The sequence below is a fragment of the Podarcis gaigeae genome (genome assembly GCF_964106915.1).
Source record: "Podarcis gaigeae genome assembly, chromosome: 2".
Classification (NCBI taxonomy): domain Eukaryota; kingdom Metazoa; phylum Chordata; class Lepidosauria; order Squamata; family Lacertidae; genus Podarcis; species Podarcis gaigeae.
In genome coordinates, this window is record NC_139679.1 from 69,807,674 (window position 1) to 69,830,947 (window position 23,274).

Consider the following 23,274-nt stretch of genomic DNA (forward strand, 5'->3'; position numbering starts at 1 on the left):
GAAATATATATGGTAGCTTGAATAAAGATAACTATCAACAGTGACTTCCCAAATATTGCAAAAAAAAAAAAAATCCTGGTAAGCACTCCTATGCCTGTTTGTGGGCTCTTTTTATACAGTCTGTTCTGAGGAATGCTCAGTTATCAAGTACAAACATGACTAATCTACAAAGCTGCGGACATAAGCAATCTTTTTAAAAGTTCTGCATCCTATAAGATCAAGAACCTGAGGCAGAAGGTACTTTTAGAGGAGTGCATAAACTAAACAGAGGAGAAGAGAACTGAAAACAGACACATTAAAAAACCTGCAAAAGATAATCAGAGCAGGCAGGCCTCCTGTGGAGAAGCAGGGCCTTTGTGGAGAGAACGAACTTTTTGTCAGATTTCACTCTAAGGTTGCAAACTTTTGAAAGGGCTCCTGAAGCTCTGCCAGCTTGGTAGGTATCTCCAGGCCATGAAAAGCGTCCCATGACGATTTCTGCATCTTAAACGGCTGTTAAAAAAGTGGAAGGACATGCCAGCCCGGGTCCTACTGAATCCTCCCCTACTTTAGACGGAAGGGGTGGGTTTAGACCACCAAGGTTGCAACGAAGCGCCACCCAACCACCAAGACTCCCTGCGAAGAGGCTGCTAGACTCATGGGGAGACCCTGCGATTGGGGGGGGGAGAGGGAGTGAAGAGCCCCCACAAGGGAAGCATGGAAAAAGGTCCTACGGGCCCCATGGAGGGAGGCAGGCGGGCGGGCGGACAAGGCTACTCACCGGGGCCGGCTCCTCCCCAAACCGGGCCACTACCCCGCCTTCCCCTCCCACCAGCTCAGCGGCGGAGGCAAGTCGGCGGCTCCGCTGCCCCTTGCTGGGAGTGACGGAGGCTCGGCAGCGGATATTTTGCCCGCACTCAAGCTGGCGCCAGCAACTTCACTTCCCGGAGCTAAAATGGAAATAGTCGGCGGCCTCGCTTGAGGGGAAGGGCGGGGCTTGCGGGGGTCACGGGAGCCGTTCTTCTTCGCGCCGTCCAACAGCCCGGTCCTTCGGTGTTATCCTGCGTGAAGGCGGCTCAGCACTGGACAAGCAGGCGGGCGGGCAGCCCTGCCTACTTCTCCCCGGGCCTGGATAGCATCAGCGCCGCCGGCCGACACAGAAGCCCTTTCGGCTTCTTCTAGGGGTCCCTTCGCTCGACTCTCAGCTGTGATTTCCTGCACGCGCGGCCTTTCCAGTCACCCTTTGCCTTTTATTTCCCGCCAACCGGATTGAAATCGGGTTTTCCGCGAGGGGGCTCTCCATTTAAGAACACGCATGTCCCGCAGCCTAATTCGGCCGTAGCGTAATTATTAGCCGCCTGTCATGTTCCCCAAGAGGCGTGTGTGGTTTTAACAAAATTGCTACTCCTTTGTGCACAGAAATGAGGTGTGTAAATGCGACATCATAGAAATGAGTGGGCACATGCACACACAGCAGTTGGAGGCGTTTTGGAGCAGGCGGGGGGGGGGGTGCGTGCAGGTCGGCGCCTCCTCACGACAGCGGCCATGCCGCCAGGCTCCATCCCCATAGCAACTGCTCCCCTCTCGGCCCTCCCAGTGCCCTCAAGAGAAATGGACGCCGAGGGAAAGGCGGCTTTGATCACGTGCAAACCAAATATCGCGAGGGCGTTCGATTCCCGCGCTTCCCGATCTTTTCGGTTCCCGGGCTGCGCGGGGGGGGGGGAGGTCTCGCGATACGTGTCTTGGAGCCAGGAGCATCTCGCGGGATCCACGAGAGGTCCGGGGGAAGGCGGGTACCTCGGGGGCGGCGACGCGGGGATAAGATGGCGGACGAAGCGGATAGCAACGGGGACGCTTCAGCCTTACCGGTGGGGAAGGAGGCAGGTGAGGCGGGGGCGCTTCTGTCATCTTCCTTATGAGGGAGGCGGGGGTTTGCCTCCTCCTTACTCTGCCCCGCCCGGCTCTGCTTTACTGCGCTGCATCAGGAGCGTGGTGGGTGGGGCCTGTTGGCCTCTCTTCTCCCCACACACCCGCGTGTGGCTGCCAGTGGCTACCGATTCTTTTGACCCACGGAGGCGGAGCGAGCGCCCCTTTAACTCTGCGTTCTTTCCGCCACCTCCAAGAAGTCCTCCGCTGCTCGTTTCGCAGCCTGAAGCTTCCGATTCCATCGATCCTGGTTTTTAATATACACACACTCACAAAATGTAAAAAATTTTAGGCTAGGTCCCACAAAAGCTTGCATCTTACATATTCAGGTCTAGCCATCACTTCAGCTGCTTCAAGGCTTCAGTGTATGATCTTCGTGCTTATTGAGCGGGCGTAGAAGAATGTGTCGTCCTCCCCTTGCTAATGAAATCCTCGTTAAAGAGTGGCTTTAAATCTGGCTTCTCTGTCCCCTCACATGCCATTTGTTCCTTGCTCTTCTGTGTGATGTGAGGGAAGTGAACTTTCATGTCTGCTTTATGGGACAGTGTATGATTCACAGACTATGGTACATATGCAGCTCTCCCCCTAGTATGTATGGTTTGAGAATGTGTGGCTGTGTGATTTCCTAAATCCCCTTGGCTTGTTTTTTTACGAATGGGATTAGATTTCTATCCTTCTAATGGGTTGAAAATACATACTCTCCTTTCTTCCTTAAACTTCCAGAGTGGTGTCTTAAAGAAATAACAAACTTTACAGTGTCCAAGTTCTGTGCCATACATTTCAGTTATTGATGTGCATACAGTTCCCGTTCAGAACAATAAAATTTATGAACAGCAGCAAAATGTTCTTGTTGGGATGTGGGTGAGGGTGGATGAACCTAGGATGAGTGAGTACGGAGAGTACTGCAGAGAACTCTTGATTTACTGCAGCATTACTGTCTGCTGGTCTGCAACCGGTGTAATACGTGTTCTGTGGTCACAGTAAAGTTAGACAATTTGCAAGAAATTGAAAATGTTGGTGAAATAACAGGAAGGCATGAGAATGGGGGGGATATGGAATGGGGGTGATAAACATGTGGGTTGGGTGTGCTTCCTCATCCCTTAATCACTGAAATCCTAACCCTGTGCTTTCTGAATCTTTGTACTTCAGTGACATGTAGGTTTCCCAGATTATGGACAGTGCAAATACTCAGCTTGCAAACTTTCTTCTGTTACGTTATACTGTACTGCCTTGGACAGGACTCAAAAATCTGTGGCCTTCCAAATGTTGTTGTACTTCCAACTTCTATCAGCCCCAGTCAATTTGGCCAATGGTCAGGTATGATGGGAGCTGGAATCCAACAACATCAGGAGGGCCACAGGTTCCCTATCCCTGCTTTTGATGCTGATTTTGTATTTTTATAGACCCATTTCCTTAAATGCAAGTCTCACTGGAGCATTCCCCCTGCCCCCGGTCAGCTTCTTTTTAAATAGCTGTACAAATATATATTTAATGAAATATGGTGGTCTTAGGGCAGCAGTCTTACTCTCATTCACAATTGCTAAAAATTTTAGAAGCATTTTGTTTACTGTAGAAAAGGTGAAACAGGAGTCTCTGCCCAGCTGTTACAGGAAAACTACTGTTTATAATGTGCTCAAAGCTCCCCCCCCCAACTTTGTTCTGTTGTTACCATGTCCAGTTGTGAACCTTTTGGTAGAAATGTGTAGTGAGTACAGTACAGTTCTGTTTAAAGTTTGATGTTTCTTGTTAAGCCACCGTATGTCACTAGGCTGCAGAAAATACTGAATTACAACTTATTACTAAACTGAAAACTATGGGGAGACCTGGTCTGAACAGAGATATTGGATTCTTGTCTCATCACACATGCTAAAACTATTTTTGGTCATCTGCATACTATCCCTTGCTTTTTCCTGTAGGACTAATTGCAGTCGTTAACAGTCGTCAACTTCTGTTTCATTGTATCTGAAGAAGTGTGCATGCACATGAAAGCTTATACCCAGAACAAACTTAGTTGGTCTCTAAGGTGCTACTGGTCAATTTTTTTAGTTTTATTTCGAGAGTAATATTGGATATCTAAGTAATGCTAGATAGTGTGCTGAAAGTCAACTATTACAAGTTGTCTGTTTTATTAAATCACCTCTAACTTTTGACTGCCTCTGCAAGTAAGGTATTTCTTACAGCGTAAATTCAAGATAAAAGCATCACTAACTGCTTGTTGGAATGATAATAACCTAGATTATATAAAATATGTGAGTTTAGACAGTGTTACTTTAGGAAATGACCTTAATTTAGTAGTAATTTTTTTTACTTGGTTCCTGAAGACATAAGAGTTGTATACTTCTGTGTGAGATGGGGTGGTAGTGGAATAAACTTATTCAAGTTCTGTATATGCTATGCAAATAATGATAATAAGATTAAATGCACTTGTAGATTCAGCAAAGGTGCCACAAGTCTTCTGTCACTAACCTTCCTAAGGATAGCTTATTTGATACCAAGTTTTCCCTTTCATTTTTTTTAGTAATTTAGAGCATTTTCACCACATACTTCAGCCAAACAGAGTCCCAAAGTTACTTCTAAATTAGTATTTTTTAAAAAAATGTCTTTGCCTTCAGACTTACAATCTAGGAGCTGGTCTCTCAGCGGAGTTGGTAAAATAGTTGTGCTTCCCTTCTCTCCCTCTGCTGCAGCCTCTATGATTATGCAGAATGGGCTGGAAATCATTGAGGATATATGATTGAGAGTTTTTATCTGGGATGTATAGACGAGGCAGATAGTGGTGATGAGAGGCCTAATAGACAAAATAAGAACTGACGAATTGCCAGCTCCAGATGGCAGCCACCTGAGAGTTCTCAAAGAACTCATATGTGACGTTGCTGATCATCTAACAAAAATATGCAGCTTGTCCTCCACACCCAAGGACTGGAAAGTAGCCAATGTAACAACAGTTTTGAAAAAGGAACCCGTGAGGGGAGAATCTCGGAAATTACAGAGCAGTTAGCTTAATGTCTGTACTGGGGAAACTTGCTAAAATAACCAAGCATATAGAAGAGCAAGCCTTACTGAAGCAGAGCCAGCATGGCTTCTGCAAGGGCAAGGCCTGTCTCACAAACCTATTAGAGTTATTTGAGAGTGTCAGCAAGTATATGGATAGAGGTGGTCCAGTTAAAATAGTATACTTGGATTTTCAAATCCATCAAAGAGTCCTGCATAAGTCAAGGAATAAGAGGATAGCGCCTCTAGTGGATCAGGAATTGGTTATGTTGCAGGAAGCAAAGAGTAGGAATAAATGGACAGCTCTCCAAATGGCGAGATGTAGAAAGTGGAGTCCTACAAGGTTCAGTATTGGGACTTGTGCTTTTTAACTTATTAATAAACAATCTAGAGTTAAGAGTGAGCAGTTGGGTGGCCAGGTTTGCTGATGATACTAAGCTGTACTGGGTCATTAAAACAAAAATAGATCTTCTTCCCCTGATGTGCCTAATGGCAGTATTTGAAATGCACTTTGTCATGTCAATATAATGATTTTGAAGAGTTTGTAAAGTGAATGTAAGGGATGTGTTTTGAAGACAATTACAAATCAATCACAGCTGTGAAGATTTTCTACCCTCACATTTGTATATTTCCAGTCTGCCTCTTAATCAGTGTGTAAATAGCAACTTCTTGCTTGTAAGATCATTGCCTAAGAGACCTGCATACATGCACACCACACTGACCAAGCTGCTGACCACAAAGTGATACTTATCATCTTGACACTGTTGAGGCACTAAGCATTGCAACTTTGGAAATGGAAAACAATTCCAGACATTCTGTGCGTCTCTAACTGAAAGACCCATTAGCCAATTGACTGTTTAGCTGAAGACTAATGAAAGCATTGGCATTGTACTTAAAATTGGGCATGGATCAATGGTAGGAAGAAATATCGAGCCTTTCTGTGTAGTGTTCTGTGCTGACTTAAACGACATTATTTACATGGTAAATCATTAATTGTAGTTGTTGGAAATGGTTTTATTCTGCAGTGGACTCCTGGCATGTCACTTAACAGTAGAGTTACTTCTGCCTTTGCATGATTCCTTATTGTTAGCCTGTCCTTTATGTAGCAGTGTGGAAATTGCTCAATCCTATACTTCATCCCTGATGGAAAGTATGCTATGCAGCATATCAAAGAAACAGTAGACATCTCATTCTTTGCTGTGTTATTACTAGATGACTCCCACCTCATGTGCATTTTCACCCTTCTTTGAATGTGGGATAAGAAAAAAAACTGCTTTCATGTATTTACATGTTTTAAATTATGTCTCCCCGATTGGGGAATTAGATTTGTCATTATCTGCCACAATACCTTTATTTAACCAGTGTTCTAAGTTGGTGCAAACATTTGTGTGATGCTGGCAGAACCCCTAAGAGGTGATAGCTGGGCCCTTGGCAAAGTTTCTTGTTGTTTTTTAAAAAAATATTGATGTGCTTGCTTTTTGCAGTGGATCGTATGATCAAAGAGAACAGCCACATCTTCACAGATGCCCATTGTAAAGTGTGTAGTGCAGTGCTCATCTCCGAGTCACAGAAGCTCGCTCATTATCAGGTATGCTTAAATCTACAGGCAGTTACTGAAATTTGCCCTGAGTGTGTGGGATTCCTGAGATGGTTATCTTGCTCTTCTATGCTGTTTCCTTCAGAGTAAGAAACATGCCAACAAAGTTCGTCGATACATGGCTATCCATGGTGAAGAGGAGGTCTGCTCAAGCAAGAAAATAAAGCTGGATACAAAGCAGGTAATGCCAGACAGGCCAGAAATCCAAGGACAAGTAAAAGAATTTAATGCACTAGAAAGTTTGGCAAATAGCGTTTCTTGGATTGTGGAATAATGCACCAGTGAGGATTTTGAAGATCAGGCACTGTTTGCAAGAACAGTCTATGCATTATTCTGCTTGGGCAAATGCACATTTAAACTTTGCCCACCTAATTGTATGTACCTGTACACTGAAAAATGAAGAAGCTGAGTGCAAGGAGATAACTCATTCAAAAGCCATTGGGAATAAAATGGTTATATGATCTACTTATAATAAGCCCTTTTCATACTAAATTTATTTGAAAAGTAGAATTCAGCCTTGGCGCACTATTGAGAATTCTGTTTGTAGTAACAGAAACTACTAACTGAATGGCAATTGTATCTTGCTACATAACATGTCTTGAACAGCTTTAATAGTCTTCTCTAGCTTCTTTCAGTGTGTTCAGTAAAGGATAGGGTGAAGCTGAACAAAAGAAATTCCAGTTACTGAACTTGGAACACTTTGCTGATGAACTTTCATTCTGCAGCCCCAGTAAATTTTTTCATTCCTTCTTACAAACAGGAGGGCAGCAGTGAAGAAGACAGGAACAAATGCTGCTCCATCTGTAATATGACCTTTTCGTCGCCTGTTGTGGCTAACTCCCATTACCTAGGCAAGACCCATGCCAAGAATCTAAAGCTGAAGCAGCAACCTCCTAAAGCAGAAGGTACAGAGGAATTGTCTCCTGGTGCTGTGCTGAAAAGTCCAGGTCAGAATAGGCTCCTGGGTATCTATTGTACAAACACAGAAGAGTGAACCCTGCCAGAAGAGCCAGTGTGGTGTAGTGGTTAAGAGCGGTAGTCTCATAATCTGGGGAACCGGGTTCGCTTCCCCGCTCCTCCACCTGCAGCTGCTAGGTGACCTTGGGCCAGTCACACTTCTCTGAAGTCTCTCAGCCCCACTCTCCTCACAGAGTGTTTGTTGTGGGGGAGGAAGAGAAAGGAGAGTGTTAGCCGCTTTGAGACTCCTGAAGGGGAGTGAAAGCCAGGATATCAAATCCAAACTCCTCCTCTTCTTCTTCTTCACATATATGATAATGAGGCAGACACTGGGGGAGTTCAAGAAAACATGTTTTCCAGTTGAAATTTTGCATTCTGGTGTGATTAATTTTCTTGATGATCCTGGTGGTCAAAGATAGATAGACATAACAAACATTACACCAAAATCTTTCTTTGTTATTTTTGATCACTGTATTGGTAGCTAATATTTATGTACATGCGCACAGTAAGCTCATCCAAATCTTATGTAGAAAATAATTATTCTAAGTGGGATGCTTTGGCACAATTGAGATTATTGTGTTTGTTCTGATTACATGAAATTGTGCCTTAGACTTTTCTGATTGGATTTTCTTCATATGTTTTGGGGGGGTTGATTTTACAGGAGCTGTACCTGCTCAGAAACAACCAGCTAATCCGCCTCCCACTACTGTGCCCTCTAATGAAGAGAACCAAAACACTTCTGACCCAGACAAATTCTGCAGTCTCTGTCATGCCACATTCAATAATCCCCTGATGGCAAAACAACACTACGTGGGCAAGAAACACAAAAAGCAAGAGACCAAACTTAAGCTAATGGCACACTATGGGAGAAGCCCCGATGAACCTGCAGCTTCAACAGGTGAGTTTTTAACAGCAAGACTTTCCAGAATAAAGCGCTTGAAGAGTTGTAAAGGTTTGCAAAGCCACAACTTGCCTTCTGTTGGAAATGCCCTGCATGAAAAACGAGCTCTCAAATAATTCACTACATTAGGTATACCAGTTGTAGAGGGAATGGGCTTGAATTGATCACTTCAAATGGGGACAGGCAGAAGTAGTCAGGAAAATCTTGGTTTGGGGTGGGAAAGGCTCCCAGCTCCCCACAAAATCCTGAAAACGAGGAAGAACCTCCAGCCACACATGTGTACTTGAAAGGAGGGAGGTGGTTGAAACTTGGAAGGGTGAGAGGAAAATGCAGAGTGCTGGATGAATGTGAGTGAAGGTGAGACAGTGGAAGACTAGACAGGAATGTAGGAAGTCACAGCAAGGCATGACCAAGTTATGGGCAAGAGCTTTTGCTGAAGGGGCAAAGAGAAGGGCCCATATTTTTGTAATGTTAGAAAGGGAGAAGCAAGATGACTTGGAAATGGACCGACTTTGGGGGGCAAAAGTTGAAAAGAAAAGGAATGGTTTATGCTTGTGGGTGGGGACAGTGCCAGTTGAAAAAGCACGTGAATGGGGAAATAAGGGCTTCTGAGAAAGTACGAGAAGTTGTCCAGGTTATATTGAGAATTACCAGGTAGTTGGAGGTGTTGGATTGAATGGAGAGCAGAGAATTGACAGTGTATTCTCTCTCTTTTTTTTTTACTAGTCTGACTACACCAGGCATAGGCAAACTGCCCTCCAGATGTTTCCTTTGCTAACAGGACCAGTGGTCGGGGATGATGGGAGTTGTAGTCCCAAAACATATGGAGGGCCGAGTTTGCCTATGCCTGGTCTACACACTTTGAAAAGGAAACTTTCTGAATTACATGAGCATGGGAGGTAGGTGGGAGAAAGAGACAAAGCTTCACTGAGGCTCTGTGATAGTTACACTGTAATCAGTAGGTAAAACAAAATACTGAAGACGTACAGTACTGCATATCCAGCAGAGAACATTTCTCCTTGGCTTCGGATAAAAATCCAGCTCCCAACATGACATAGTTGTTCACAACATGATTGTATTCAGTACAAAGAATATAGAAGACATCAACCATGGCAAGTAAACAGTGCTATTACACCCATCATTTCCAACATAGTCACCTGTGTTGAAGAAACAATATCTTTCAAAGTGCCTTTTTGATTAGGGCAAATGTTTGCATACATTGTGGATTTGACAGCCATCAAATGAAGCTGACCTATGGGAGGGAATTAATGTATTTTCGAAATTGCCTCAGCAAGGTAGTTAAGACTATGGAATTTAAATAAGTAACATCTTGGAAACATATGGTTTAACAAATGAGTCTGGGCTATCCAACCCCAAAGCTTGAACCATCTACAAATGAGTCTGACAGTGCAAGCATTTGAAGTAGCTGAAGTTTTATTACATCATTTAAGTCAAGCCACAGTTGGTTGATTTGGAAAAAAAGTTGAATATTCAAAATATACATCTGTAGAAAACAATGAGAACCCGTTAAGGTTTGTGCAGTATCTCTCTGGATTAGGAAATGGAACCTTTATTACAGCTTGTATCAAGCAATGATACGCAGTGCAAAGCATCCAGGAAATTTCTTTCAAAGTAGTGACTTAGCTATGCATTAGCTTTTGTTGAAAAAGAGATATTGTGATGGTATTAAGGTTCATTAACACAAAGTGGCATAATAACTGGAGCTCTCAACTGTGTGTTTTGAACATATACAAAAATTGTTCACTCTTAAAGGTTGCAGAATAAGCACCTAAAGATGAACACTGAATATATATGCCAGAAACCTTATTTATTTTTAAGTGCATTTAATTGGGAAAGTAATTCCCAAGTAAAAGGTAATTCTCAATTAAAAACAGCCTCTGCCTTTCAACTTTAATAATGCGTAGTGTGATTCTGTACAGAGTTGGATGTGAATAAGTTCCATGCCACAGAATAGACTGGCATGCACAACTTTGCACAGAGTAGGACTGAATAGGAACATAATGATTAGGAGCAGGGTATTTAATGTGCCAATGTGCTTTTCACATGCCTGGCAGATAGCAGGTGCAGAGAGGAGCAGTTCAGCAAAGGGTAGAAGCAGGGAGAGGGAACTGAAACGCAGAAGGAGAATTTGGTATCCAAATGAACACAAGCAGATTATATAAATTTAATGTGAGTCAAAACTAAAAGGCTGAACTAAAATAGCCTCTCCATATGCAGGCTACCATACGGACTCACTGTTAAGACCATGTTCATGGAAGGCAATCTTACTGTGCCACGAGTGATCACCACTGAATAAAGAAGAAGTGTGGGTGGGGTAATGTTTCAGAAGATAGAGGGCAAAAGTCAATGATGACAAGTCCTTGGATGCCCCTGTCAAAAAGATGTTTCATCATGGCATATTTTCATTCTAGCAGCTCTGGGGATTTTGAAAGGTAGCTAGCATTACCAGGAGGAGCATTTCTGAGTTTTGCCACCTAGCTTGAACTTTGCTTATCACATCCGCCCCCCACCAGTCCTGCCCCCCTTTAGCTCCTTGATGCCTGTAATTTGGGGGCAGTGTTCTCAGATAAGAACTTTTGTCTTAAAATATAATATATAACTTATAATAATATAACTTTATCGAGGTATTTGGAACCGTGGGGAGATTTGGTAATTCTACATTTGTGCTGATGTTTTTATTGTGCACTATCCTCAGATACTTTTTGAGGGTGTTTTTAAAAAAAAGTTAAGAAAAGCAAAAAAAAATTGAGTGACATCCGGCTGCGTCAGAACAGATTTCCAATTGTGCAAATGGGACTTCTTCTACCTTTCCAGCCGCTGCACATCCTGGGAATCTCTTCCAGAGGGAGGGGGACCTCTGGAGGAGATTGGGGAGTACAGGGGACTGTGGGAGGGAGAAGAAGACACAGGGTTGACTATCCCCCATGTCCTGTTACAAAATCCAGGCAAACTAACATGCTCCTCAAACACATCCTGAAGAAGGGGGGAAATAAAGCAGTGCATATTTAAGAGAGAGAGGGAAACATGGTCAGCAGAGTATGTAGAACAAATAATACGCAAACAATGTATGCATAGAGGGTAAGTTGCAGATCTAAATTTTTTTTAAAAAAATAGAAAAGTAATAATAACCTTTATTTAATATAGATCAAACCCAGGGGGAAACCCAGAACCAAAATCTTACCAAGGACCAGGGAACTTATCTATGGAAGGAGAGCACAAAAATACTCTTGGTAAGAATCAAAGGGGGGGAATAGATATACAAGAACATTGATACAGGCTATACTATTTTCAACAAATAGCTAAAATGATAATACAATAGCAGCAATGTTATAGGGCATGGAAGAAGTGGTGAAAGAGAAAAGAGAATTCCTAGGGACAGTGGAGAAAAGAAATAAATACGTTATAAAAAACAAATGATATATGATCTCCAATTCAAAATTGCTTTGTTTGGAAACAAGCAGAAGCACTAGAAGAGTTGAATAGTAATGATAAATAAATAAATCCACTGGATTCTACCCGAATTAAGAGTCCTGGTTTTGACCTTCAGGGTTTTAAAGGGACTTAGATCAAGCTATCTTAAAGACCACCTCAAAACATCTCAAGCTGAGCTCATTAGAGGTCCTGTTCTAGATGCCTCCATCTTCAGATGGATGGCTACTATAGGCAGGGATTTTTCCAGTTGAGCTCCTTCCTTAGAACCCCCTTTCCAAGGAGGCATAAATGGTATGCACTCTCCTTCCAAAGGTCCCAAGACTGATCTTCCCTGGAAAAGTCCCTTGAGGAAAGTGCTCTGGGCTGTTGTTGTTCTTACTACTGCTAGGACTATTGATAATGTTAGGGAAACTTGTTTGTGATTATATCTTACATTGCAATTTTCTCTTGTTAGCTGATGTAGGGGCCTCTTGCTTGGCATAAATGTGAAACATACAAATGAAAAAAAATGCTGAATTCAAGAAGAAACAAACATTTGTATGATGTGGCTGTATTAGATGTATACAGTTGGTGTCAAGTTTAAAGAATATTGGTAAAGTACAAGAAACGTCCTTACTGAAGAAGAAAAAATAGCAGAGGATATGAATGATATTAATTACCAACCCATCACCCTAGCATCCCAGTGCAGGTTACAACATTTAACCACAATATTTAAAAGAGTTTTAAACAACGTGGGTCCTAAAAATATACATCTAAATTTTCAAAAGCCAGGGTAAAGGGGTGTGTCTTCAGCATTTGCTGAAAGCTGTATAATGATGGTACCCTCTGTGCCCCAGGAGCTCCACAACATATGGGCCACCACAGAGAAGGTCCTCTCCCAGGCCGCCGCCCCCACTTGAAGTCTCCAAGTCATCTTCAAGGGCAGCCCCTTGTAGAGTGCTTTGCAATAATCCCATCTTGAATTTAGGAAGCATGGAGTACAGTAGCCAACTCATCTCTGTCTGAAAGGAGCTGTAGCCAGCAAACCAGCCAGTGCTGGACTACATGACTATATATGTTATACAAATATGACTACAATGCAGGATCATACGAACAGGCTTCCCCCTTATTTCCTTCCTCAGAAGCCCCATGCACCATTCAGAGCTGCTCTGGAGGGGTCCCCCAACCCTTTGGAGCAGTTTTGGGGGAGAAGGCAGGAAGAAGAAAGAAAGAGGAAGTCCTGTTGTTCAAGTGGGAAATCTGCTGCCCTCTTGCAAACAGATATCCTGTATATAAATAAAGGCTGTGAAAATACTATTCAGTGTTAATGAAGCAGACCTTGGTATCAGTTGCTTGGTTACAGGGAAATTGCAGCAGAATGGTGTAGTTGGAAGGTAATCATCTTGCCCTTTCCCTCTCTGACAGCCTTTTAAGCCCCCTGAAAAGCCACTGTCAGTTGCTGGTAGGCACTCCTGAATGCAGTAGGCTGTGGTGTGGTGAGCTGAAGGAGGAAAGGGTGGGTAGAGGCAGTGCCCCTTTCCCCTACTGCATTCAGAGTGTCCCCCAACCCATTTGTGTAGGTTTTCAGGAGGCCTAGAAGGCTGTTGATGAGAATCGCCGTACAGTAACCACAGACAAATAGTGTGAATGAGTTTTTAATTTAAGGTATGCAGAAAGGCATAGTACTCCTCAATGGGGTTTGGCATTTCAAAATAAAACCAATCATCATCATCTGATTACCTTCACTTCTGTGGCACAACGTAGCAGGAATAAGAATACAGTTCTGCAACAGTATTGTTGTACCCATGCCCGTTTTTTGTTCATTTAGAAATCAGTAGATTTTTTTCATAGGCCAATAGTTCACCTTCTCTTCCAGTACACACAGAATGAATCCTTTGTTCTTGATGTTTGGCTGCTTTGGGGGGGGGGGATAATTCAGTGATGGGGGATCATTAGGAAAGGAACTGAAAAGTAAAAAAATGTAAGTATCATAGTGCCTTTATATAAGTCTATGGTGTGATCACACTTGAAACACTGTGTACAGTAGTAGTCACTGCACGTCAGGAAAAATGTTGTAGATCTGGGAAAGGTGCAGAAAGAGGCATCCTGAATGATGCTGGTAGAGGAGAAAATCCCCTATTAGGAAGGATCACATTTGAGGTTTCCTAGCTTGGAAAAAAACAGTGGTGTGAGACCCATGAGCATAACCGAGGTGTATAATTTATACATGGTATAGAGAAAGTGGATAGGAACACGTTTTCTCCCAGGGTCATCTAAGGTTGAATGGTGGGAGATATTTCAAGTTTTATGTGTGCTGTTTTTTGTTGAAACCTTTAATGTATTTTGTTCCTCCTTGCTGAGAATGCTCCTCTTGAGTCTTTAGCAGTGTGATTGGTGAGCCAGTGTAGAGAAGCAGTGTCATGAATTCACCATAGTATGTTCAATCCTTTTGAGAAGAGTTTTCATCAGGCTGTTTACAGTGTTTGGGTAAATAGCCTTGATTAAGCCTTTAGTGTTGTTGTGTTTATGATAAATTGACTCCCCTTCTAGCTGACTAGAGAACTTTATTTTACATTTCTCATGATCCTTGAGTGAAAAGACAGAAAATTCATTTTCTCAGTTTGGATTTATTTGATTCATTGAAATGGGAACAGGTGGGAGTTAAGTTAGAGGCCCCAAAAATGTTACCTTTATTAAGATCTGGAACTCCCAAACTGTCAACACTTGCAAATTAGAACTGAGAAAATTGTTCACAGAAATTGCTTAAAAACTATTTCCAGCTAAGATAAGTTGGGGGAAGCGGAAGGATGCCTAAGACTGATGTCTGCTGTTTCATAGTCATACAGCATTAAGTAGCCACATCACACGCTTGTCAACTATGCCTCTGTGTGCTGCACCTCCTTTTATGTGGATGCCCATTTTGGCTCCTATATTCCACACAGGGTAGCATGGTAGACTTGTACTATGGAGGTGGGTTTACAGCAGGGGATTAGGCTTTTGCCAGTGAATGCCTTCCATCCTCAGCCAGCATGGTCAATGGGTAGGGTTGAGGAGAGCTGTAGTCCAAGAACCATCTGGAGGACACCACATTGGCCACCCTTGCCTAGACAAACTCAAAACTTTCCTGCTACTGCTGTGTAAAAAGTTGCTTTTCCTAACCATTGGGGAACAGATATTCCAACAGTGTTCAAGTTACTTACATAACTGCATTTCCTATAATTAAAGCCCATTGAGAGAGAACGTTGGGGCTGTTGCAGCAAAGGAGATGGTAGTTACAGACAAGAACACTTTAATATGCTTCCCAAGTGAGAATTCTGAGGCATCAGATGGTTATAATCTGCATTTCCAACCAAATTGATTCTACAAGTGGCTGATCCAGTTTCACAGTTAGGAACCGTTCTGGAATGTAGTCTTAACACCATTTTTCTCATCTAAGCAGATGCTTTGAGCCTTGGAATTCTCCATAGTGCACAGCTGCCATTATAATATACCCATTCTTCATTCTTTCCTGCAATGTGGCATCCATACTTGTGCAGTATTAGCATGAAGACACTGGTGTATTCCTTGCCTCTTAAATTCTCCTCTCACTGATACCAGTCCCCTAGATGATAAAACAGACATACGTGTCTTTATTGGAGAACTGTACTGAAGAAAATCCACCAACGTAGCTTGAATACATTATATACCAAACTTACAAAAGGTGGTTCAACAGTAAATCCTATGCATATCTACTCAGAATTGGGTGTCAGTGTGTTCTTTGGGACTTAGTCCCATGCAAATTGGTTTAGGATTGCAGCCCCAGTAACTATAGATGACCTGAAGCAGATGAATCACAAAATGGAATACTACTGCATTATGAAACACATTGTGTCTCATTCTGTTTCTTTGCTTTAAAATATTCTACTTTTCTTCTGGAACAATTTAAGCATCAGAGCAAAAGGGACAAATATAGAAAATAAAATTGCAGTGGGAGTCCTGTGAAGAACAGGAGATCGGTGATCACATCTTCCTGTATTTCTGTTTTTACTTTTTTCTAGAAGGGCACGTACTTTAAACTGTTGCAGCAAAACCAACAAAATGTATTGTGACACCTTAAAGGGTAACATTTATTAGTACACAAGCTTTTGAGAACTAGAGAGAACTAATACGGCTTGTGCTGTATTAAATTTGTTATTCTTTAAGGTGCCCCAAGACACTTGAAGTGGAATTCAGCATCACACTATGCCAGTCGTTTGTCAGTGCAAGCATTGCTTGCCAAATGGAATAACCTCCTCTCTCTCCTTCCCTCCCACGACACCCTGTTCTGGTTATTTTTATTTTAAATGCCCCCCCCCCCATTTAATTGGAGCAGTGGCCCTAGGAAAGCAGGGGGTTAGGCCTAATACCTTCCATGTCATTTTCTTTATCTAACACACCCCATGTATTGCAGCAGCAGCTGCTGTTTACCATGCAGGGTGAAAGATACCTGTGTATTTTTCCCCAGTGAGGCAAACAGCAGCTGGGGCAGAAACATTTAGATAATAAAAATGGTGTGAGGGAGAATTACTCTACTCAGATTTTGAAACTCCCTTCAGTAGTTGTCAGCAAAAATAGATATATTTGGAGATCTAATCATGGATCCTCCCACATCTTCTGTAATTGACCCTGAGTCAGAGGAATGTTCTTGGAAACGTTGTTGATTAAGCTCACTGTGTGCTGAGAGATCATTTTACCGTGCAACTTAAAATTGGCAGCTTGGAGCTGGATAGCAATGCTTAGAGCAGTGTTGGGGAAGCTCTGGAACCATGAACCTAATATGGGCCTAATTAGGCCCAGCAAGGTTCCCCCAAATCAAGCCCACCTGCCCCACACTTGATATCATATACGGCATCGGTTGTGGGGTAGGTACAGATGTGCACTCCTGGTTGATAAGCGTGGCTTGTATTTGACACCTTTTATATTTGGTGCCCAATGCAAGCCATGCTGTGGCTGATACCACTCAGCTCCTGAGTGGAGCCTATCTCTGCAAACTCTACTTTGGCAGGAATCTTCCCTTGCAGCCCAGTTTGAGTTCAAGCTAGGCTAGCGGGGAAAATCATGAGTCCCTCAAATTTTTCCTTTGAATTTTTGTCACCTGCTGTCATGATTACCTGCCATAGGGTGGCCCTTTCCACCTGTCAAGTGACACCATGGGGGAACTCACAATCCAACTATTTGGCTGGATCCTCTTCCTCTCCCCTGGCTTAGAACTCCTAGCATCATCTTTGGCTTAGTCACTGTGAACAACACTGCACAATTGGTAATTGACATTGGAGTGTTTGCTTCAGTGAATTTGGTGCTCACACTTGTTTAACCCTGTCTTTCAGCTGGGAAGGGATATCCATGTGAAAGCTGTAACATAGTACTGAACTCCATAGAGCAGTACCAAGCTCACATCAGCGGCTTCAAACACAAGAACCAGTAAGTGTTTAAATATTCTTCGGTCTGTAGTAGCTACATTGTATAATCTGCCACTGAATAGGAAGCATTGTCTCGCATCTGGCTTATAGTCTGGATTTTTACCAAAAAAAAATTCAGATTCATCTGCAGGCAGCTCTAATGTTTAAAAGGTCTATGTTGCTACTTATGTACTAAAGGTAATAAGCATTTTGGGGAAAGAGAGGTTTATGAGTCAAATAACACATTGCAGATTCTCCAAATGATGTTGTCTGGTGTGGATCTCCTTCACTTGGCCAGAACCAAATCGATGAAGCCAATTTGGCAACTGTAACCTCTTACTTGATTTGGGCCTTGTCCTAGCAGCCTTTCCATAGATGTGCTTCAGACATGTAGGGGTCAGCAGCCCTCTTGACTTCTCTTGCTATTCTGGTCATTAGCATCAAGTTCCTAGGTACCATACCCAGCATCTACTACTCAAAGTTGTTTTTTGTTTGTTTTTTGTTTCACCTAAGCATTTTTAATTTTGATAAAGTTTGTAGAGAAATTTGGGGGGGGGGGAACTTCCAGTATATGTCGCTGTCAAATGGGTACAGGTTTTCTTGGAGAACTCCATAAAGCAAAATATTTTTCATAGAACATGTCAAGTGGTGTGTTGCCTGTCTTTGGGACCATGGGGGTGGGGGGTGGGGTGTTAGCAAGGAAAAATATTTTCTATTGTATCATTTTAACACAGAGATCTGCAGATTGTTCTATTATATTAATTTCGTTTTTGTGGGACCAGTCAAAGCACCATGGAATCGCCACAAAACATGAAGACTCACAGGGTATGGCATCAAAGAAATCTTATCACCTTTTCTGTATAGCATACGTTAAGCACTCGGGTGATGTTATATCCTGGTGGTGGCATTGGTCTTTCCAAGTCTGTGCAAGCACGTGGGTGCACTCAAGTTGCTGGGGAAACTCTGTTTGCCAAATGTGCTGAACATGGGATTTGCATGGCATTTTATGTGACAAACAAGTTTTAGGGCTGTGGCTCTGTCTGTGCTGCAGCTTAGGCATTCTGCCAAAAGTGGACAGTACTGCCTTGTTGCATATAACTTTTAGCAGAAATCATCCGAAGATTTGTAATTATTTTCCGTTGGTATGAAGTTAAATCTACAGGTGAGGCCATTTTTGTATGCTAAAACTGCAGATCTTATCGGATTGCTATCCCCACCCATCACTCACTTGCAGGGTGTTTTATTGTGGTGAATGGGAAGTGGGATTTTTCAAGACAACTGGATTTTGCACAGTATTGGTCCAGCTTGAGATTCCACAAGAAGCAGATGTTCATTTCCTGTACACTTTGCAGTGATCATTTTTGAAGCAGTTTCAATAATCTGTCCCATCTCTGTCTCAATCCACAGTATACCAGGAGGAATACCTGTTACAGCACGGTACCAGAAGCAGCTGTACACACGAGAGGAGACAACGGGCCCTGATGGCTACAGCTATTTTAGCCAAGACCTCTAGAGAGGAAGCTCCTGCGCTCTTTTTGGATTGCCGGTGGCCCAAAAGTGAACATTGCTTCTCAACCCACTACGGTTTTATTGTTCCTCTGGCTGAATGAAACCCTCCTATCCTGCAGTGTACAAGCTGATTCAGAACTAACTATTGGCTAAAGGATCTAGAAGGGACAGATATACTAGTTGGCATTTGCAAAGACCTTTAGAATAGTTTTCATTGTGTAATATCTTGCTGTAACGGCCGGTGGGTGAGGTAGGAAGGAGTAGGAGTTGTGTCTGGCACAAATAAGACTTGGCACCTACCAGTGTTCTCTCTCAAGCCCATCCTTTCCCTCTGCCCGGAAGAAGCAGATGGGAGTTCTACACCCACTACCAGCCAGAGAAGAGCAACTTTTGGAAGAAAGTTCATAATTCTTGATTATGGGGTGCTTGTTAAATGTGAGATGTGGAATGGGCATAATGGGCAGACTGATGATCTCCTCCTTGCCTAGAAATGGGGTGTTACATCGCTGTGTTTGTCGTGCCCCTTTCTGAATTAACTGGGTTTGTGTGCAGAGTTTCTTAGGTCACCAATATGCCATTTGCATCCTTTTTGTAGTTCTGCAGATGTTGGTTCTGGAACATCTGGTAATCTGTTTAATAAAAAGCTGTTTCTGTTAGTAGTATGCATAATCTGCTTCAGAAAGGCAAGCAGAAGGAGTGCCTCCAAAAAAACTGCACTTCTCCCTCGGTTCCTGGCATACTTGTGGAAACTTGTGCTTTTGAGCCTCACTATGTACAGCTTTCTGTTGTGTTAAATGTTCATCAGAAATGTTTTTTTGGTATGATGGAAGGTTTGAAAAAATGTCCTTTTTCAGAACCTTAAAGCTTTTTAATTAATTTGTACAAAGGTTTAGCAAGGGTGAAAGAACAAGCAGTTATGGTCTGACTTTGAGGCAATTCTAAGCTGAAAAATAGTGCTTTGCATAGCATTGTGGACAGAGGTAAAATTAGTTTGCGTTTTCGTCATTTCCTTTTCCCTTGTATGGATATAAGATGGTAAGCTTGAAGTCTCCTAACATCTGAGTTTGTTTCAAGTCTGCCAGATGGCCTGTTTCCAAAACAATCAGTTGAAATGCTAATCTTATTTGTAAAAAAAAAACACTCACATAAGCATAAAGGCAAGAGATGTGAGATACTCCTCTCTTGCCTAGCCCATCGTTAAACTGCTTTTCTACTCGTGTTCAAAACAGGATGTGGCTCTTTTTTCCTTAGTGCTTCTCCCTTCCTACCTAATTGCTTCCGTGTTATTGATCAAAATGGACATTCATTAAAATTGGACAGCTTGTACTCTTGAGTCTTGACTGACTACAGCTTTGGAGTCGTCCCTGCTTATAAGTTTGTTTAGCCCATGAGTCCCCATAATTAGCAGCAAACCAGTATTCTGTGTAGACATTTCAATTCTGTGTCTCATAGGGCCTCTCATTCTTCATTACATTCCTGACCTCATCTTCGGGGTGGCAGTTATTTTTGGAACCTAGGTATGGGAGATGGACTGTCCTGTCCTCTACCTTATCTGGTGGCTTTCATTGTGATTTTGCTCCCCTTTCCATTCTGACTACAGGAGTGGGGCAGGGTATTGACTGGAGACACACACTTTCTCTCTTTTCTGATAGCCTCTGTGCCTCCATCTGCAGTATTGCTCCAATGGAAATGAGTGAATATTGCTACTGGTATTTACACTTAACATGCAACTCCTCTTAGATATGTCTGTGTACTCAGTCTGTACCACCCTAGAACACTTAAGAGAGTCTTTGTCTGTGCTTTCCCAGCAGTATTGTTAGTCAGGGTAAGGTTCACGTCAGACCACACCAGCGGTGCATCTTCTTGCATTCCCTCTTATCTTCCCTACAGTGACGCTTCATTACCACATTCCAGTCTTTCTTACAATAAAAAGCTTATCTTTTGCCACTATGTACTGGGGTGGAGTCCTGAGGCTAGGTGTCCTGGATATACATCTCCCAATTCCAACAGACTGAGCAGTGTTTGTCCTGTAAGTCCCTAAAATTGCTTTATTTCTTTATCTAGCCTCAATCAAACACCATGACTAAGGGGGAGATATTGAAGTAACCTTGTGCATAAGGCTCTGCTCTTACAACATGTGGTGAAAAGCTCTATCTGCATACATGCACATGCTATGCAGCTTTTCTGTAAATAATTGATGGGGCAAATAATGTATCTTCTGACTTAAACAATAGCTATGTGTGCCTAACCCTTTATTTTAAACTTCATATTTTTCCTGCATTTGACTTTTCTGTTTTGGCGTTCTCCAGTGTCTTGTGCTGTACTTGGATTTTAGTCTTTGACCTGCCCAATGAACTTTCGCAGCCTAGAGTAGAGATTTGAGCAAGATGATTGCCTCCATGAAGATCTAACCTTATAATTTGATTTCTGTTGTATATTGCATTCTGTTACAGTTGCTTAGAACTGATATTTTTGGCAAGTCCAAAGCTGAGTAAGTACTCTGTTACATCATTAACATGATGACTATGCTGGCTCAGCCTGATATGGAAGCGTCATGATAAATTCATGAATTTCCATTTGTCTCTTGCATTTTATTTGGGTTGGGTTTATATATATATAGCCAGGTACACTCCACCTTATTCTAGAGATTAAAGTTTTGTTTTTCTATTCATATTAACAGTAGATGTTCTGTTTCGGTTTGTGTCAAGTTTTTACCCTAGGAGCTGGGTATCAACATACAGGGCTGGTCTTAACATGATTCCAGGAAAACCCAAATTCTGCACTTGAAACAAATTATGTAAAATGAGAACTTAGCATAAATACCATAATTTGATGTGTGTTAATTGCACTGTGTGTGCTTGAACAGCTTGCTAGGGGGGCAGCATTGTGGATTACAGGGAGAAGGGAGAGAGACTACTTTTAGCCACAGCCACTGGAGCTGAATCTTGCTTTAAAGCATGCATAGAAGTGAAACTATGGCAGTGTGTGCTATAGCCCATGAAGATCCACTTCTCAGCACACTATGCAAAGAGGTTACCATGATCTAGTAACAGTAGATACCTATTGGGTTTTTGTTTTGAGGGCTTGGGATGAGGTGCAATAGAGTTGAACTGAAACAGAATTGCTGACAATATTAACTACTGACAGTATAGAAGTGGCAGTGCAAGGCCTGTTGATATGTTTGTGGCATATTTGAAGGATGCCAAGAAACTTCTCATCTGTCTGGATACTACAAACACTGCTAAAGTTCTGGCTTTCAAGAAACTTCAGTGAGCTACCTGAACATTGTCCTGCTTCTTGGTTGCTTCTGTAGCAGAAGACTAGCTACTACAGTGCAAATTCATATTTTGATGCATAGACACTCAAGGAGTATCTTCGACAAGAACCAAAGATACAAGTTGTCAAATTCAAATCAAAGAAGTTTATGATTATTAGCAGAATGGTTCCTTAAATGTGAAAAAGCTTGTCTTATGGCAGGTAAAACTCCTGCAGGGTTCACTGTGCCTTTCCTAACTTTTCCAGTGATACACAAGTAAATGAACTTTGTAAGAATGTAGGGGCCTGAGGTTAGTCTAGTACTTGCTTGCTTCCTCTCTCCCTCTCTGGTTTTTATTATTAATATGATGTAGAAATAATTGAATCACTTGTCCTAATCATTTGTCCTTTTTTAAAAATAAACTCCCCCCCAAAAAAACACCTATTAGATTATATATGCTCTTGCTATGATAGAAGTGTGAAGATTCAGGATAATTGGGGGGAAGGAAGAAAAAACAAAGTGCGTGAGAAGCAGCATATTTTACAGCAAAGGCATATGTTCTGAAATGGTTAAGAGTTTGGTAAAAGCAAGCACTAGATTAGATGACCCAGTTATATTGTCGCTTGCTAAACTCGCTGTTCCGTTGTACCAAAGAACCTAGCTGTTCCTCAGTGTGGTGTTTCCTCTGCCTGCAATAGACACTCATCGTTGAAACTGCTGTGGAAATATATATATTCTGAGATCCCTGAATATTTCATGTGCCTGCAAATTAGAGGAAAGTGTCTGCATATATTATGTCCTGGGGCAGGTTTTCCTCATTATGAATGGAGCTTTACCATCAGGTGGCAGCACAAAGCCTTGCTAATGCATGGCTCTCTGTGTCATATTTAATCGCGGAGAAGGAATCTTTGGATCTTTGCTGAATCTCCCCAAGTAACCATAAATACTTCCCAATTTAGAGAGAAATTGACAAGCAAAGATCACGTGCATCCCAGGAATTAGACCAGATGGATTACAGGAGAAAGAGTCAGAGCAGGGGGCGATCAGGGAGGATTTTGCATCCGTCTCTATTGGGGTACCTGTAAGCTAAAAACCATGGTCTGTCTGGCTTCTGTTGCTGTTAAACTCAAGGAAAAAAGCTTTCTGCCCATAGCATAACTTGACTGTCTGCTTGAACAGATACATTTGGTTGTATTTGGCTAAGTGATACACAGAGTAGACACATTAAAATTAATGAACCTAAGTCATCCATTGATGTCAATGGGTCTACTATGAGTACTCCTGTGGGTCTGCTATGAATACTCCTATC

The 23,274-nt window shown here is 42.3% G+C and overlaps 2 protein-coding genes across 16 annotated transcripts in view; one reads left to right on the forward strand and one right to left on the reverse strand.

Moving 5' to 3' along the window:
* Positions 1 to 1,622, reverse strand: part of UIMC1 (ubiquitin interaction motif containing 1) — an 86,030-nt gene extending 84,408 nt beyond the window's left edge. Inside the window, exon 1 of one of the 2 annotated variants that reach the window (XM_083726262.1) lies at positions 761 to 1,622. The gene's annotated coding sequence lies outside the window, so the exon portion shown is untranslated. The remainder of the gene's footprint in view (positions 1 to 760) is intronic. The other variant, XM_083726261.1, reaches the window with a different exon arrangement.
* Positions 1,623 to 1,711: 89 nt separating this feature from the next.
* On the forward strand, positions 1,712 to 21,283 carry ZNF346 (zinc finger protein 346). Of its 14 annotated transcripts, XR_014561123.1 has the most exons (9): positions 1,993 to 2,183; positions 6,381 to 6,484; positions 6,579 to 6,674; positions 7,254 to 7,440; positions 8,112 to 8,348; positions 11,517 to 11,602; positions 17,129 to 17,222; positions 17,983 to 18,025; positions 18,608 to 18,703. XR_014561123.1 is itself a non-coding variant. In XM_083726313.1 (8 exons), the coding sequence occupies exons 1-8, from the start codon at positions 1,803 to 1,805 to the stop codon at positions 18,680 to 18,682; spliced, it is 897 nt and encodes a 298-aa protein (XP_083582439.1). In that variant the 5' UTR covers positions 1,712 to 1,802; the 3' UTR covers positions 18,683 to 21,283. The 14 variants fall into 14 exon arrangements, 10 of the variants coding, with proteins under 10 accessions (XP_083582439.1, XP_083582432.1, XP_083582440.1 ...); XR_014561122.1 differs by lacking the exons at positions 1,993 to 2,183; positions 17,983 to 18,025 and adding an exon at positions 1,712 to 1,863 and having other exon boundaries at positions 7,254 to 7,398; positions 18,608 to 21,283; XM_083726313.1 differs by lacking the exons at positions 1,993 to 2,183; positions 11,517 to 11,602 and adding an exon at positions 1,712 to 1,863 and having other exon boundaries at positions 18,608 to 21,283.
* Positions 21,284 to 23,274: the final 1,991 nt, after the last annotated feature.